This window comes from Eleginops maclovinus, chromosome 13 (genome assembly GCF_036324505.1).
Source record: "Eleginops maclovinus isolate JMC-PN-2008 ecotype Puerto Natales chromosome 13, JC_Emac_rtc_rv5, whole genome shotgun sequence".
Lineage (NCBI taxonomy): Eukaryota > Metazoa > Chordata > Actinopteri > Perciformes > Eleginopidae > Eleginops > Eleginops maclovinus.
In genome coordinates this window covers 11,285,814-11,301,675 of record NC_086361.1, presented here as the reverse complement: position 1 = coordinate 11,301,675, position 15,862 = coordinate 11,285,814, and the positions used below count along the sequence as shown (strand labels likewise).

Genomic DNA, 15,862 nt, shown 5'->3' with positions numbered 1-15,862 from the left:
CCGCAGCTGTATATGGTTCATGTAAAATAGCTTTAAAAAACCTAATTTAATGCCAATTTCCAAACTTGACACGTTTTGAAACTGGTGCTAAGGAAACATTTAGGTCCGTACTGTATTGAAGTTTGATAAGCTGCCCTACAGTATGGGAAATTGTAATGCAACAATTTAAAAAAGGAAAGAACGCTCTTTTGTTTTATAAAGTAATAGTTTGACATACAATAGCACTTTAGAAACCAATTGAGACATTGCACAATGTCAAGTTCAACTGTACACCTTTACTGTAGCTTCCGATAATGGCCAGAAATTTGTGTTACACATGTGGTAGAAAAACAAATGGAGTAATCCCCAAAGGGTTTCCATTTTAATCCCTTGATGATGTCTGGGTAGTGTGCCCAGCCAGTGTCCTGGCAGCCGTCGGGGCCCAGGCCTGGGCTTCCATCCCAGAGGCACTGATGCATACTACAGCTAGAGCAAACACGGGCAGCCCTCCTCATGCCTGCTCTCCGTCAGAACAAAACGACCATCACCTTAAAAAAAAAAGAAGGGTTCATAACCTGTATGTCCCTCTTTGTGAAGCAATACAATAAGGCATTTGTGCTGGTTAGTGAATAAGTACCTTCATAATTAAAGGTTATATTCGCCTCAATCAAAGTGGCATTGAAGCATTCAAACAAAGGCCGCCTGCTTTCAAATACTTCATTAGTGAATTCAATTTGGATCCCAATTCTCTCATCTGTTTAAAAAATAGATGCTGTCAGTTATTTTTAAATAACAAAAGCCTCTGAATCTTTGATATGTTATTTAACACGTCACACTGACTGTCTCACATCGACATCTCATCAGTTTGTAGGCGAGGGTTGGATGGATGTTACTGGACAGCTCCCAGTAACGGTCTGGTACGCTGGACTAACTCGAGCCTTGATCCCTGATCCTCCACTCAGAGAGACACAAGGACGCACACCACACACCACACACCACACACACACACACACACACACACACACACACACACACACACACACACACACACACACACGACATAGACATCCAAACTCCCAACGAGGTACCTGCCATCTGAAACCATCACAGCCAAGGCCGGCTATCCATCAAATCCCATCTCCACTCAGGGATGAGAGGGGGATGAAGAGAGGAGGTGGGGGAGGAAGGGAGGGAGGGCAGAAAGGGAGGCAGGACACAGAAGTGTAGGAGTAGATGCTTGAGGAATGCAAGAAGAGGAGAAGAGCGGCATACCTTGGTCTGGAGATAGTGGGGGTAGTAGTAGGTGTACTGAGGGTACATTGGCTGCTGCTCCAATCGCTTGCCCATGTAGCTGGAATCCTTAGCACTGAGGCAGGGAATGGTGACACGGGGGCGGAAGCTGCCAAGTAGCTAGCAATGGGATAGAGGCAGCGGAGGGGCTGTGCGATTATTTTCTGTGTCGCTAGCCGGTCCTCCGGGGAGAAGACGGGGTGTGTGTGGCGGCCAGCAGCTGGGAGAGGGTCTGCCTCTGATGGGGGAAGCTCGGTGCCTCACCGGTCCTGAGCCTTAGTGTCTGGTAGATGCTCACTCGGTCTCTCACTGCCGGATCAATGGAAATATTTCCACAAGTGCTAGAACCAAGAGCGCTGAGTCTCTCAGTGGCTGGTATCGGATGGTAACGCGCGATAAGGGTGAGGTAGAGGAAGTGGAGGAAAGAGAATACGTGAAGAGGTGCAGGTGGCAGTAGCTCTGGCAGTCCTGTGGATGTTGGAAAATGGGAGAAGGAAGAAGAGGAGAGGAGGAGGAAAGGGATGGCAAGGAAAACGGGAGAGGACGGATAGGTTCACTTCTCTATTTGAGCTGTTTCACTCCAGTCTTTTGCCTGGGCTTTAATCTGCCTCTCTCTCAGACACACTGTGGATCTGACTCGCTCTCACTGCCCCTCTCTCTCTCTCTGTCCCTCTCTAACATACACACAGTATCTCTCTCTCTCTCTCTCTCTCTCTCTCTCTCTATCTATCTATCTATCTATCTATCTCTCTCTCTCTCTGGTCTGATCCGACGGTGGCTGCGTGCCGTCCTGTTTGACAGAGGGGGAGATATCCTCAGCACCGGTTGCCGACAAGATGCACTTTATGCACGGAGCAGAATCACAACACGAAAGCCGAGCGCACGCACAGAAAGCAATCTCAGGCTGGAGCGGAGGAGCCAGCAAAGAGGGCAGATAACAGCGAAATTATCCCAGTTTCTAAATGGTGTGGCAGAAGCCTGTATTTAAAAAAAATCCACCGGTTGGTTAAGTCAATCCTCTGGGTTCCAGATAGAAGACGAGTGGGGGGAAAAAAACACAGTGAGTGTGTCCCAGGTGCCCAGTAGAGAAGGAGTCCCTCGTCTGCGATCCTCCCTCTTCCTGCACTTGTAAAATGTGTTCCTTATTTTGTCCTTGGCTCTCTCACTCCTCTAAGCAGCCTGCCTCGTTCTCTTTCCCTCTGTCACACAGTTGCTCTCTCTCTCTCTCTCTCTCTCTCTCTCTCTCTCTCTCTCTCTCTCTCTATCTCTATCTCTCTATCTCTATCTCTATCTCTCTCTCTCGCTCTGACAGGGCGGTAAAGGGGGCTCGTCTGAGGCTACAAGCAGAGCAGACCGCCTCCTCCTTCTCCAGCCCAGCCGGTAGGAGGGTCCTTAGCAGCTCTGTGCGAGAGAGGGATGCAGACACAGACCAGCGGGCTGCAGCGTTACAACCAGGGCGAACGCAGGGGAGAGGAGTGGAAGCGAGAGGGGGAAGGCGTAAGCGCGAGCAGTCGATTCCCCCTACTGGCTGCACACGGAGCTACCGCCTGCAACACAGACTTTACCCCATAACCTGCAAGAATGGAAATTAAAAGGGGGACACTTTATTTCTTAAAACAGAAAAATCTTACCATTTAATCCTTTATCAGAATCTGTTTTATTATCAACTAGGTTCACATACAAAATTTGCTTTGGTCTAAAACGGTGCATAAAAGACACAGAAGAATATGTGTTTTAAAAGGAGCAAAAAATAAGTACTAATAAAAAAACTATTTTAAAATTATGTAAGACGATATTTAAAAAAACAACTAAATATGTAAGAATATATAATTTGTCATCTTATTTATACTTTTCTTTTGTAACAGAAATTGTTTTTTACGTTTTTTTTTATTTTTCCTGATGTGCTGCTTACTGTAAAGTTGCAAAGTAAATCATAGAAGTTGATTTAGAATTTTAGAACGGGTCAACACAGGATGTGCAGTAGGTCTTGACTATTATGAGCTATAATCCCAAACACTGCATGTAAAGGCAGTAAACAACAATCTCTGTGGCAGTGGCTGAGGAAGTAAAAGGAACCCACTTCCTGTGCAACATCAAAGGATCACAATGGATGAATCCTCCTTTAAGTGACCAGAGCCATGACCAAAAACATCTCAAAAATGTCCCTTATGTGAGTGTTTGCCTGAACACAAGCAACCTCAGCTACACCCATACTTCTGCAGAGATCAAAAACATACATGCAGAAACATAACGCTCACACACACACACACAGAGGAACTTGTGTGTGTTTTAGTGACTGACGTAACAAGTTTCGGAGTCTCCTTTTTCACTGAACCAACTTGGTTTTCATTTAAACCCTCTTGATTTTAGTCCTGCAGGAAAAACAAAGCCAAAAACTAAACCAGACAAATGACTAAGAAGTAATTTCCCAAGTTAAACATCAAAAAAACTGATGAGTTTAGTTTTGCAATGTATCTGATACACTTGAGAGCATGACATAAAAACACACAAGGCTTACATCTGCTTCTCAAATTACAGATTTCTAGTCCAACACTCGGGATAGTTTAGTTGTAAAAACCTTTTAGTATATTGATTATTCATTTTCGGTACAAATATGTATGATATTGTAAGGGCTTTGATACCAACCATGACTATTTTATGAATACTTTCATCAATTGCAATAAACTTTGTCAATAGAATTTAGATGTTTTTGGCAATACAGATTATTTTCAATCATGAGGATTAGGTTTCTAGAGATACAATTTATTTGAAATATTACATATTTGTAAGAGAGCTATGTGTCTGAACGCATGTGGACAGATGCAATCAATACCAGAAGAAGAATCCCAGGGACCAAAACAAAGCAGGGAGGGAAAGGGCAGCCTTTTACGGGTATAGAGAGGAAAATATAATTATCAGATAGGCCACTTCTATCTGTAGGAAAAAGATGAGGCTGATATCGATTGTGGATTACCAGATTAACAGCCTGTGGATCAACTAGACATATAAACTCTCAGCATCTGGGGAGAGGCAGAAAGTAGAGAACAAAGACAGTAAGACAGAAAAAAGCCAATTGAGAGAGTAATAGAAAGAGATATGGAGAGAAAATAAGATAAGACACAGTGGGAGACAGAACATGGAGGAGGCACAGAGGCAGAGAAGATCCATGTGTCTTTAGAACACCGCGTGTCCACTGAACACGTCGTAAGTCCACCCTGTATTTCATTTATAAGGCTCGCATTCTCTGCTCTCACTTAAGAATACTCAGATAAAAAGGAGTGGAACTGAGTACCATGTCAGATTTAAGTGATTATCAGCGAGATTCTGTCCATTTGTGACCAAAAGTAATGTTTTCAGCTTCAAATGATGCATCTAACAATAGAGAGGGAGGAGAATTATGAGAATAAAATGCAAATGAGGCCATCAAAGTCATACAATAAACAGTGTGTTTGCACTGTACTGTGTGAATAAATGTAATTATTAATTAGTGTAAAATATATATTTGTCTTTAGTGTGAGAATGTATTTGCATTTCATATAGTTAACTAAATATCTCTGTCTTTAAGACTGCTGGTAAAAACATTTGGTATCTGTCACTATCACCTTTGGGTCTCTGGAAATGGTACAGTGGGGAGGAGGACGGCCCAAATGATATAACAGAGCTGTATTTTCTAAAAGAGCTGCCCAAACAGTTGGTTAATTTTAGTCTGATCTTCATCTTATCCTTGGCTGTGCATGTGAGCCTTTTTACTGTTTAATTTAATGTTTATCGGAAGAGATAAATGAAGTGATAGAGAAAACCAATCAGTAGTTTGACTTACAGTTTTAGAAATAACTTCTTTACAGCCCTGTCCCAAACCCAAATCCAAAAGAAAATAAATATTTCAATATTTATCATTATTGGCGACTATTTTTGACTGGAAGATTTTTCTATCGTTTATTCTAATTAGTCGACAAAGAATGGAACACCAGGGAGTAGCATTACGCATTGGTCGGCTGAAAACCATTAATATTCATTGACCCAACCATTAAGAATTAAGAGCTGGGAATTGAGACTTGACTCTTGAAATTAAAGAAGTTGACCTGTGGCCCTTACGGACAACACGAGAAACCACCCTGAGAGCCGGCTGAGGTGAACTCTCAGCCTCTACCCGAGAGAAGGCAAAGGTTAGTTTTCGTATTAAGGCAATTTCAAGCATTGTGACTGGATTGCAATAATTCACGCTGCGTGTAAATAAATGCCGGCACCGTGTTTCATTCTGTGGAGGCAGACCTTGAAGATAAGATGTGTGTGTTTTGCTCTGATGGTGATGCAAGCGCTCTGGTTTGAATCAGTGAGTTTGACGTCACATGCAGGGTTGATTTCCAGCCAAATATTTCATGGAAACAGAAAGAGTGAGTATCGCTGTTTTTGTATAATCATTTATCATGCAACATCACGAGCTGTAGAGTCATCTCCATGTGGTCGTTGGGGCATTTTAGTCTAGAAATAAAGATAGTTTTGTTCAATGTTTCTGTCAGTTTTTCAACTAAATATAAAGACTTGTTTAAGGAGAAGATCAGAAAGCAGGTTTTACGTGATTTCCGCACAGATCTGTATTTGTTTCTAACCTTGTTTTCAACACTGGGGCTTACCCAGAACAGCATATTTAGTGCTGAAGTGCATTCAGTGTTTTTTTACCCAGTGAGGGAGAACTGATCTGATTAACTAGCTGATTTGTCAAGACGGAACTCAAACTGTGCCTCACTGCTGTTTTAAATATTTAAAATCCCACACTAAGAAATATTTGGTAATACTTTGCAGGCGACGTCTGTCAAACATTTTCCAAGAACAAAAAACCCAGCCATCGGTTCGAAGGTCTTTCTTTGATGCTCATTGATTCACTTTCTAAATTAAGATCATGAATGAGTCATTCACAGGACTTTAAAATAGAGGAATAGGAAGACAGTCGGGAGTGTATCAGGCCCCTGAAGCTGTTAAGTAGCTGCAATCCCTGTCCAAAGAATAGGACACGTCTAGAAAAGAAGCCCAATGCATGTGGTCGGACTATTTCAACAAAGATTGTTAAGTTGTTTTTTTAGCGTTTAATGAACGAGATCAGTCAAATTCTAACTCGGCAAATTTGAACAACAGTAAAAGTCATATTTGTTTTGTTAGATTCTCCAATTAAATTAGCATCCAAGGAGATATTAGTGTCCTGAAGAACTGCCCTTTTGCTCATCGACTGCTCTGACAACAACTGTTACACTGCTAATGTTTTGAATCTGTATTTAAAAGAGGGGAATATGTGTAAGAAAAGAGATGAAGGCATTGTTTACATTCAATAACATATGAAACTGAATCATGTGTTGTTTACTTAACACAAAAACAGTTACCAAAACATTTCCCTTGCCAAAAGGAAGTCCTAGAAAGCTACTTTGCCCTACCGCCCGACCCTTTCCCAAATGGGAGTAATGGACTCCTTCAAGCCGCTGCAGAAACCATGAGGCTTTGCTTCCTGTGGTTTGCTGGACAGTCCTGTCACGGGTGTTTCCCAGAATTGACCATATGCATGGAATTTGAGGAAAGGCTGGCCCAGTGTCAAGGGAGGGGTGGGGGAGTTTGAGGAGGGCTAAAAGAATGGAGGCAAGGGGGAGAGGAGGGAAGTGGATTTGGGGAACATGGGGGTCTGGTATTCCTGGAAAAGCCTATGGCCTTTGGCAGTGGTTCTACTGGGAGATACCCGAGCACTATGAGATCATCTTACATGTTTTATACAAACGGGCTGATGTAGCTTGACTAAACAACTTCCCCCGGGGCGTTTTACTCAAGTGAAAGATGAACTATCTCAACAGTCCAAGTATGATCTTAAGACCGTGCTTGTGTTTTGGATTATAGCAGAGATGCTCTGATTTAAAACAATCTCAGAAAACACTACTGAATGTTGATGATCACTCCAATCATGAGCAAGCTGATAAACAGATGTTGTTTGAAGGCTGGTATTTCCTCATATGACAGAAGATTACTAAGAAGATGATTACGTTTGTATGAAATGTAGTACTGTACCACTATGAAAAGAACTGTTTTCTTTTTCCCCTAAAACAAAATCTAATTTAGTTAAATGTGAAGGCATGCTAAGAGAAATTAAAGCCAGATTTAAGATCAAGTGTATAAAAAAGAAAGATAATGTAATAACTTGAAATATCAAGGGGTCTAAAGAAAACCACAAATGTTTGCAGTTAATTCAAATTGAAAAAAAAGAATCAAAAACCACCGAAAGAAAAAAGCATGGCTAAACTCTGAAGTGGTTTTGAGTGCTGAATACGTTTCAATTTATCTCCATGCTGTTTCCTGCAGCTCATACCCATGGTGCGACATAATTTGATTACGTGATTTAAAACCTCACATCAGAAATCAAGAAGCTAATTAGATTACAACTGATGTTCATATAATCACAAAGACAAATGACTTGAGCAAAAATAAAAGTCTGTTGATTTTCAGTCTCAGAACACGAACATAATCTAAAAGTATGGGTTTATTTTGGTTGGGAAACAGTACAGCAGAAGGACTATTCTCACACTGAAAGATGTCCTCTCTTAAACACCCACCTACCACCCCGTTCCCAAACTCTGTAAGGAGATGTGTTAACATTATGAGTGTAAGTTCAACACATCGGTGATACATGCAATTCCTTAATACATTCTTATCAGTGCACTTACGGATGACAGCCCGAGGTAATTCAACACATTCCCCCGGTGAGAGGATACGTTTCCACAGTGCTAGAGCAGAGTGATATAGCTGAGATAGGATTGCAGAGAGCTTCTCTTTATTTGTATTTCTTTATACATGATGATCTTGTCACCTGGTTTGGATATTTATTCAATACTACCTTTGGGTCTTTCTCACAGTGTGTGCATGCTGAAGGAGGAACACCCACATTCCTAAGAAGCCATAGTGTGCTAAGTCCGACAAACCAGCTGTATTCTAACAAAACACAGCCATACTTACTAGCTAGGCTCTTTACATGCATGCTTATGAATTATTTCGGGGGTTGGTTCTCTGAGAATGGAAGTGTTGCGTTAGGAACATATATACTTATCTGAGTTATTTTGAAAGGATCCGTTTTGGACACATTTGTGCAAAATTGGTCATAATAGTAAATATTCTCGAAGTGCATCTTGATTAAATTCAGGAATTTAGCCGCCTTCTCTGCCGGATAAGCCAACCACAAACCTTATATGATCTATTCATTTTAGAACTAAGTCAAAACCTGTTGATATTTTAAAAAAGGTAACACAACAAAACAGAAAATCAACATGTGGCGGCCAATGTTAAATTTCCCGACACAAATGGGCCAGTGTATTGGAAACGCTGCTACTTCATTAAATATGAAAAGGACAGACTGATTTCAGACCACCGGCCCCGACATTTGATAAAAACCAGGCAGAGTTCCAGTGAGTCATTAGCTTCTATCACAACACAGAGGAGAGCAATGCAAGCCTAATGGGGAGGAAATATGAGACCAGACGTGCATGAGTAGAAGTGACTCACAGCAACCCCTTACTACACCCGACGAGGGACTGGCAACAGACCTGAAAGAGTAAATTGCGTACACTTAATAGATCTCTATTCCAAATGCGTATCGTATTATACAAGTCATGCCGACCGACTCATTTCCTGATTAATGTGATTCAGAGAAATGATCAGAGATGTTACCAATTGTTTCGTACAGGGAAAAGAGGCCCACTGTCATGTTTGTGTAATGTAGTTTACCTTTGTTTAAAATGCAGATTCACTACATTTTAAGTCAGGTGGTCTACAGCTGTGGCGCTTCAATGTGTTTGCTGGCATGAGCAGCGGTGTCTGTGTTTCTCTGTGAGGAGAAAGTAAAGCAAGGCGTCTCTGATGAAACTGAGGGATCACAGGAGGGTCAAGGTTACCCTGACTGTGTGGCTTCAATGCTAACCCTAATATAACATACAAATGCAACAGAGGCAGCCATGTCCTTCTGTGAACTAGCCAGGCTGCATCCCTGCAGATGAAGAAGAAATGACGCCAAGAAAATCCCTGCATAATAAGGAATTAAGTATTGCAAAGGCAGAGAGAGTGTGATTTTAAACAATAGATTTTTTTCGATGGGGACATGCAAAGCCAAAATATTCAAAATCCACATTGTTTAGAATATGAAGAAGGGAGTAAACCCTACAGAAAAAGGAAAAAGGACTCAGAGACCTTTGAAAGCTTCATCCCAGCAGTCGGAGTGTATCATCTGCATTTTGTTTTATTCATTGTGTTAATGCCCTAAATAGATCTTAGTGCATTCATTCTTGTCAGAGCTTCTGTGTGCTACTTTTTTCTGTCTTTTTAAGAAAGCTGAGGCACAGGAAAATAAGATCTGCAAGTGTTTGACAGTTTTATAAGGGATAAATCCTTAACATAAAACAAACATAAGAAAGAACATGCCTGTATACTTGACAGTTCAGTTGGTTACTGGTTCAAAGCATGTCAGAGGCACATAGGTAGAAGAGAACAGTTGTGAAGTAACAGAGGAAGGTGCTGAGGATTCTGCTCGCAGCAGACAGAGATTGAAGGTTGAGAAGAGAGTTATAGCTACCAGGAACAGATCCGTACAGGCCAATAGAGCTCGATGCTTCCTGCAATTGAGCCGGATACGATGGGAGGACAGCAGCAATGTTTTAAAGCACTGCTAAGCCATCCTGGAATGAAGTGAAATGACCACATGTCACACAGAGATGAGAAGTGAGAGGAAGGGGACGGGCAGAGTGAGAAACAGTGCAGAGAGTAGGGAGAGAGAGAAAACAGAGTGTGTCGTTCTAAGAGGAATATTTCAGGGTGGTAAATGGAGCAGAACTCCATTCCAGCTCCTCTCTTAACCTCCCCCGGTGTCTCATCCTCTGCATGCAAAGCATGAAGCCCAGGAGACAAAGAAAACAGAGAAAAAGAGCTGAAGAGACAAGCTTCAGGACAAAATAACACAGAATTTATCGTCAATACATTTTGCTCATGCATTTGTTTTAACATAACAAAAACAGACATCGGTGTAGAACAGCGAGGCGGGTGTTTACTCTGTTCATGATCGCCATGCTGACCCAGTAGCTAAAAGCAGCTTCATTTACTATATGGACTTGTATTCATTAGCTGGTGAGAAAACATACTAAGAATACAGTAAAATGTTGGTCCACATCAGCTGAATGTATAAATTGGGAAACTTTTTACCAACAAATTACCACTATTACCTTCAAAAGTATTTACAGCTTGTTTCAATCGCTGCCTATTTTTCTTTCAGGTTTCAGTAATGCCATTGGTTTTTGAAGATATTTGGGAATTTGGATTAACATCCTCGGAGTTGATGACTCTGAAGAGCCACATTTGGACAAAAGGCAGGAACTCTGGATATTATTACTGAGTAGGGTTGGGTACCGAAAACCGGTTCCGATTCAGTCCAACATTTTTATTCCAACAGCATCACTTACGAATATGCATTTTGGTTCCACTTTCGATTCCTAAGGAAATGTTTCTCGCTGCTTTCCATACTGTATGACGGGGGCGGGGCAGGAAATGTAGCGAACACAGTAACGTTACAATTCATACATACAGTCCCTGGTTTGCCAAATAAAAAAAGAACTGCTACAAAAAGGAGAATCGGAATCAGAATTTTTGAAATTCTAAAAGATACCTAACCCTAACACTGAAAGACAGGCTGGTAGAAACTGCCACAGGCTGAATCACCTCTCAACTATCATACACACTAAAATAAAGCAGCTTTATGCCTCAAAGGGAACTCAGGAGTGCCTACCATACAAATAAGTCAACCCAGTTTTTATGGGCTGCATTTTTCATAAATTAGAGGACAACCTTTTCTATTGATCTTGCAAGACGATCAGAGTAAACAGTATTTTTCAAGAAAGGGTCTTAATGAGGCAGGTGCTAAACAGGACGGAGTACAGGTATGTTCAGACAGTATGAGGAAAAGGATGTTTATGACAAAAAAGCATTTAAACATGACCTTTTGGAAACCCAAAATGTAAGAATGAACCACAAAATGTACATAATATTTCCATTCTAATTTTAAGTTGTGGAAACCTCCAAATTGTCAGAGGTGAAATTAGGTCATTAGAGCTTAAAGTAAAAGACTTACATTTACATGGTAAGGAGAATGCATTATTAAAGACTGTTGCACAATTCATGTGCACAGTAATGTATGCTATACATGTCTTCATAAGCTAAGTAAATTTAATCATGCTTGGCGTGCACTCCATACATCACGATCACAGTGGGTAGCATATCTCTGACATGGAGTACTTTTTTTTAGAACATTATCCTGGGATTAGTATGTTTCAATACTTCCAGATGGGGCTAAGATACTAGAAAGCATAGAGTCGATGATTCAGAACATTCACTTTATGGTGCAACTCCACTGGGTAGCATTTAGATATCAGTGTGTTAGACTTTCAGGGTGATGAACTTTGAGATTGCTTCCTTGGCGGCGCCTGTGTAATTAGCAGTACTGAAGTCATCAAAGTGCACCAACTATATCGTGCAAAGTGGCAACGGCAAACCTTTCACCTTTCATAAACCAAGGCTGACTGCTGTGAGAGGAACGGATGCAGGGAGAACATCGCACACACAAATAATTGTTTACTAGAAGAAGAAGAGTGTTATAGAGTAACTTTGTATCATCAGTATGTCTTCCTATAACAAAGCAGGAAATGCTGACAAATCTTGTGGCCCAGATTCATTGGGGTTTTTGTTGTATTATTTCATAGCAGTAACAAAGTGTGCAGTGCCTTTGCTTTATGTGCCTGTGCATGTGTCTTGACAGAGCTGACACAGAAGTGAACCATCAAGCTCTTTCCCCAACTAAGACTTGTTCAAGTGCTGCATTGTTCTGCCAAAGCAACACACGGTGAAACTTTCAAAAACAACAGAGCTGTTAAATAAATCAAAAAACACCCCTGCAGCTTAGCTAGGCGGCAAAACCCAACACAGTAACAGAATCGTGGATTCAGCCGTTCTTCCTTCTTTAATTCCAACTCAGACAAAAAGGTTGTGTATTGTTTCAGAGGCATGATTAAAGTTGAATTGCCACATTGACAAACTGCTGCTCATCACACAACAGGAGCACGCTATGCTGGATCTTTTTAGCCCTGAACTGTTTCAAAGCTGTGTTTTAACCTAAAGCAAATTTTCGATCAGTTAAAATGTCAATGGTCACTGACTTAAGGTATCCAGCAGATGTAGGATGATTAAGTGTTGAGCTACAGGTGTGCTGGACACACAGCAAGGGCATCTGGTGGACAGGTGAGGGATAGCAGTTATTAAAACACTTCAACGTTAAACCAGGGATTTAGTGCACTCCTGCTTTAAATTAACTTCTGACTAAATTACTATCCAAGCAATAGTACTGATCCAGTTTGCTTCTTAACTGTGTCGCTTTTAAAGTTGCAGCTATACAAGGTCTAACAAAAATTGGGCAACCACTTGGAATAATTTCCTCCATGAACATGTGACAAAGTCCAAAACATAAATAACTACACTGGCCAAAGAAGGCTGTAATGTTACATTTTACATCTTGTTATATCTGGTTTGGTACATTTCACTATATTGCAACAATTGGTCTATAAAGTATTCATTGTTTACTTCCTTTTACACCATAAGTCATATATAATTTACGTAAAGCATGCCATTGCCTCGAGGGGGTTTCTACATTCTGTATATCTGGTAGGAACTTGCATGTTGAAATTAACAATAAAATACAAACTAAATAAAGCTCAGGAAGTCAGTGTCCTGGTACCACAGCCGCTTCATTTTTGAAATATTCTGCTTACTTCCAATAAGATAAATCAGCACAAGGAAGGCTTTTTATACTTAGACAATATTATGTCCGCATACACTTACACTCAAGTCTCCAGAGTGCTTTGTAAGCCGAGTTCACTAATTTGGTTAGCCGCATTACAAGAATTGTTCTTCTCGTTAAACAGAGAATTACTGCTTGTGCTGCAACTTTATGTGCTTTGAAATAAGCATTAGTTGTGATTCTGTTTATTAACCCAACAATAAAGTGCAAAGTTATATTGCAGCCTTTAAAAAAAGCTTGTGACGATGAAAACTAGCATGCAAACACCATGGTTTATTTTGGTAGTAGTTGTAGTAGAACCCCCAACTATTTGGGAGAATCTTCAAAGGCCAGAGTTAGGGTTACAGAATGAATGTTAAGTCTTCGCCATTACAAAAATAATAAAATCAGATTTTTCAAAATGAATGTGTGTGTTGATGTGTGTGTGTGTGTGTGTGTGTGTGTGTGTGTGTGTGTGTGTGTGTGTGTGTGTGTGTGTGTGTGTGTGTGTGTGTGTGTGTGTAGCCGTGGGCCTCATGCATTCATCCTAATAGCGCCTCATCATCTATGTCTTTCCCATACGGTTCATGTTCACCCATTGCTCATACCCGTATTGCATGATTGCACTGAAGGACCAGTATAATCAACCATAATGCTTTACAGATGTTAGGGGTGTTTTTAAAGCCAATGCTACAGCCCCAGGCAGCCGTATATGAAAACCCATCTGTACATAGATGTCAGTGTGTAAGCTTGTGCATGTCTGTATGTGTAGCTGAAAACCAGGGCATGATCAGACTGAAACATAATGAATTAAGGTCACATTTACCGCTCAGGATGCTTGATTTATGTTCCTCTGGCTTGCCCTGTCATTGACGAATCACCTCAACAGAAAGTAACAGGTGCAAACTGATTTTCTGAAGAACGATTTCACAGATGAGACCCTCCGAATTTGCTGTTAAACATGGCCAAGAAAAAGCACTAAGCAAGCGATGACATAAATATGACAGTCAGCATGATTTGAACAAGAGAAGGCCCCCATTTACATTCATACAAGATCTGCCAGCATCCTTCCTAATCCAGCCTCTAACATCTCCCATTGTGTCCAACATCTAATATCAACCACAAACCGCTGCTAAATGAAGACGGGTGGCATACCGGAGCCAAGAATTTGCATGGACCGCCCGCTCTTGTGAAATAGGAAATGAAACATGCGGGGGCTTGATATTCCTGTGGTCTGGCTCTAAGAATCATGTGGCCCGGGCCTTTAATTCCTAATGTTAGAGAAAGCCAAGCTCTGGTCACGACAGGAAATGCCTGTTAGGTGAAACATACACCCAGAAAGCATTAACTCAGAAGTGTCAAACACACACAGATTTCCTATGTTGTGAATGGGTGTGCTTTCAAATGAAGTGCTTGGTCATTATGACTGATCATTTTCTTAAAATCCCACATACGTATTTAAAGCGGAAGTGGTATTACAATCTGGAATTGATTCAATGGAGGCCTTTATTTGAGAAAACACTCTAAAAGCTGGAAAATACACCTGTTAGAAAAGTGTGATATTACCAGCTTTTGCCGTAAAATACAAACATGTTGAGCAACAAGTGATTTACTGTCCCCTTTTCAGCCACATTCCCCGGCACAGGTGCACCCTGATTGGCCAGATCGACATGTGTTAACAGAGTATGGCATACCTCGATACAATTGAAAGATTTGCAGTTGTTGTGTTCTACAATCCTGCATAATAGGAATGTATATACTCTAATATGAGCTGACAAGCATTGGGGATACAAGCTTTGACTGGAAATGCAAAGATAATTACTGTTGTTTACATTATGCTCCTAACAATTTACAAAAATAATGAGTCAGAAACTACATTAGTGTTGGCAGGAGTTTTAATGGTCTCAAGAATATGGCTTAATAAACACATATTATACGGTTATACCATAATAGAAATGGAGGCAGATATATTGCGGCGACTTGATGATGTTGATACTGTCAAACTGTGAGTGTGTGTAAATGTTGCTGCGGAGGCGGCGGGGATGGTCGCAAGAGAGGGGGGAGGGGACGGTTTGTGAGCTAAGGAGTGTCATAAGAACTAAATGCACATTCATACACCGAGACACACTCACTGCACTCAGTCACTCGGCCTCAGTGTGCACTGTTGAGGCAAATTAAGGAAGCCTTGGCAGCCTTTTAATGGTCTGTCACAGTCTAACAGGTTTAGAGCGCTTACAATGGACCCAGGCACTAAGCCCGACAGCTCACGCTTAATTGTTCAGAACCTGTGTGTGTGTGTGTCTAACTGTGTGTACTGTTAGAGCCATTCTGTGCCAGTAACTAAAGTCATTGATTCTCATTATGAGGACTGATAAGATAGACACTTCCTGTCTGTCAGTCTGTTAGTCTGACTAGTTCAATAAAATGAGTACTACAGCCGATTTGTAATGATGAATATGCTGCCAATACCTGCGCTTCCAAGTCCAGTTATTTTAGGAAGTGATTGTAAACCAAAGGTATTCATGCACAGATACGTTCTCATTCAGCTGAGGGTAGAGCCGTAATTATGAGTCTATTTCCACAAGAAGGATTTGTGAAATGTCTTCGAGATTTCAAATAAACATCCTCAGATGGAGACAAAGACATGCAGAGCACAAAACCTTAAGTAAATTGAGTTATTGACTCAAGCGGCCAATTGCAAACAAAACATCAAGTGTCTCAATTTTCAAATGGTGCCTGAAGAAATCAAAAAAGCAA

At 41.0% G+C, this 15,862-nt stretch overlaps 1 protein-coding gene across 2 annotated transcripts in view; it reads right to left on the bottom strand.

Annotated features, from left to right (window-relative positions):
* The window catches only part of rbms3 (RNA binding motif, single stranded interacting protein), a 245,421-nt gene that overhangs the window by 171,537 nt on the left and 58,022 nt on the right, over positions 1-15,862 (bottom strand). Inside the window, exon 1 of one of the 2 annotated variants that reach the window (XM_063899283.1) lies at positions 1,252-2,464. The exons of the other annotated variant lie outside the window; for it this stretch is intronic. Coding sequence (XP_063755353.1) covers positions 1,252-1,326 — 75 coding nt within the window. The 5' untranslated portion in view covers positions 1,327-2,464. Of the gene's footprint in view, positions 1-1,251; positions 2,465-15,862 lie in introns of those variants that run through there. 2 annotated transcript variants of the gene reach the window in all.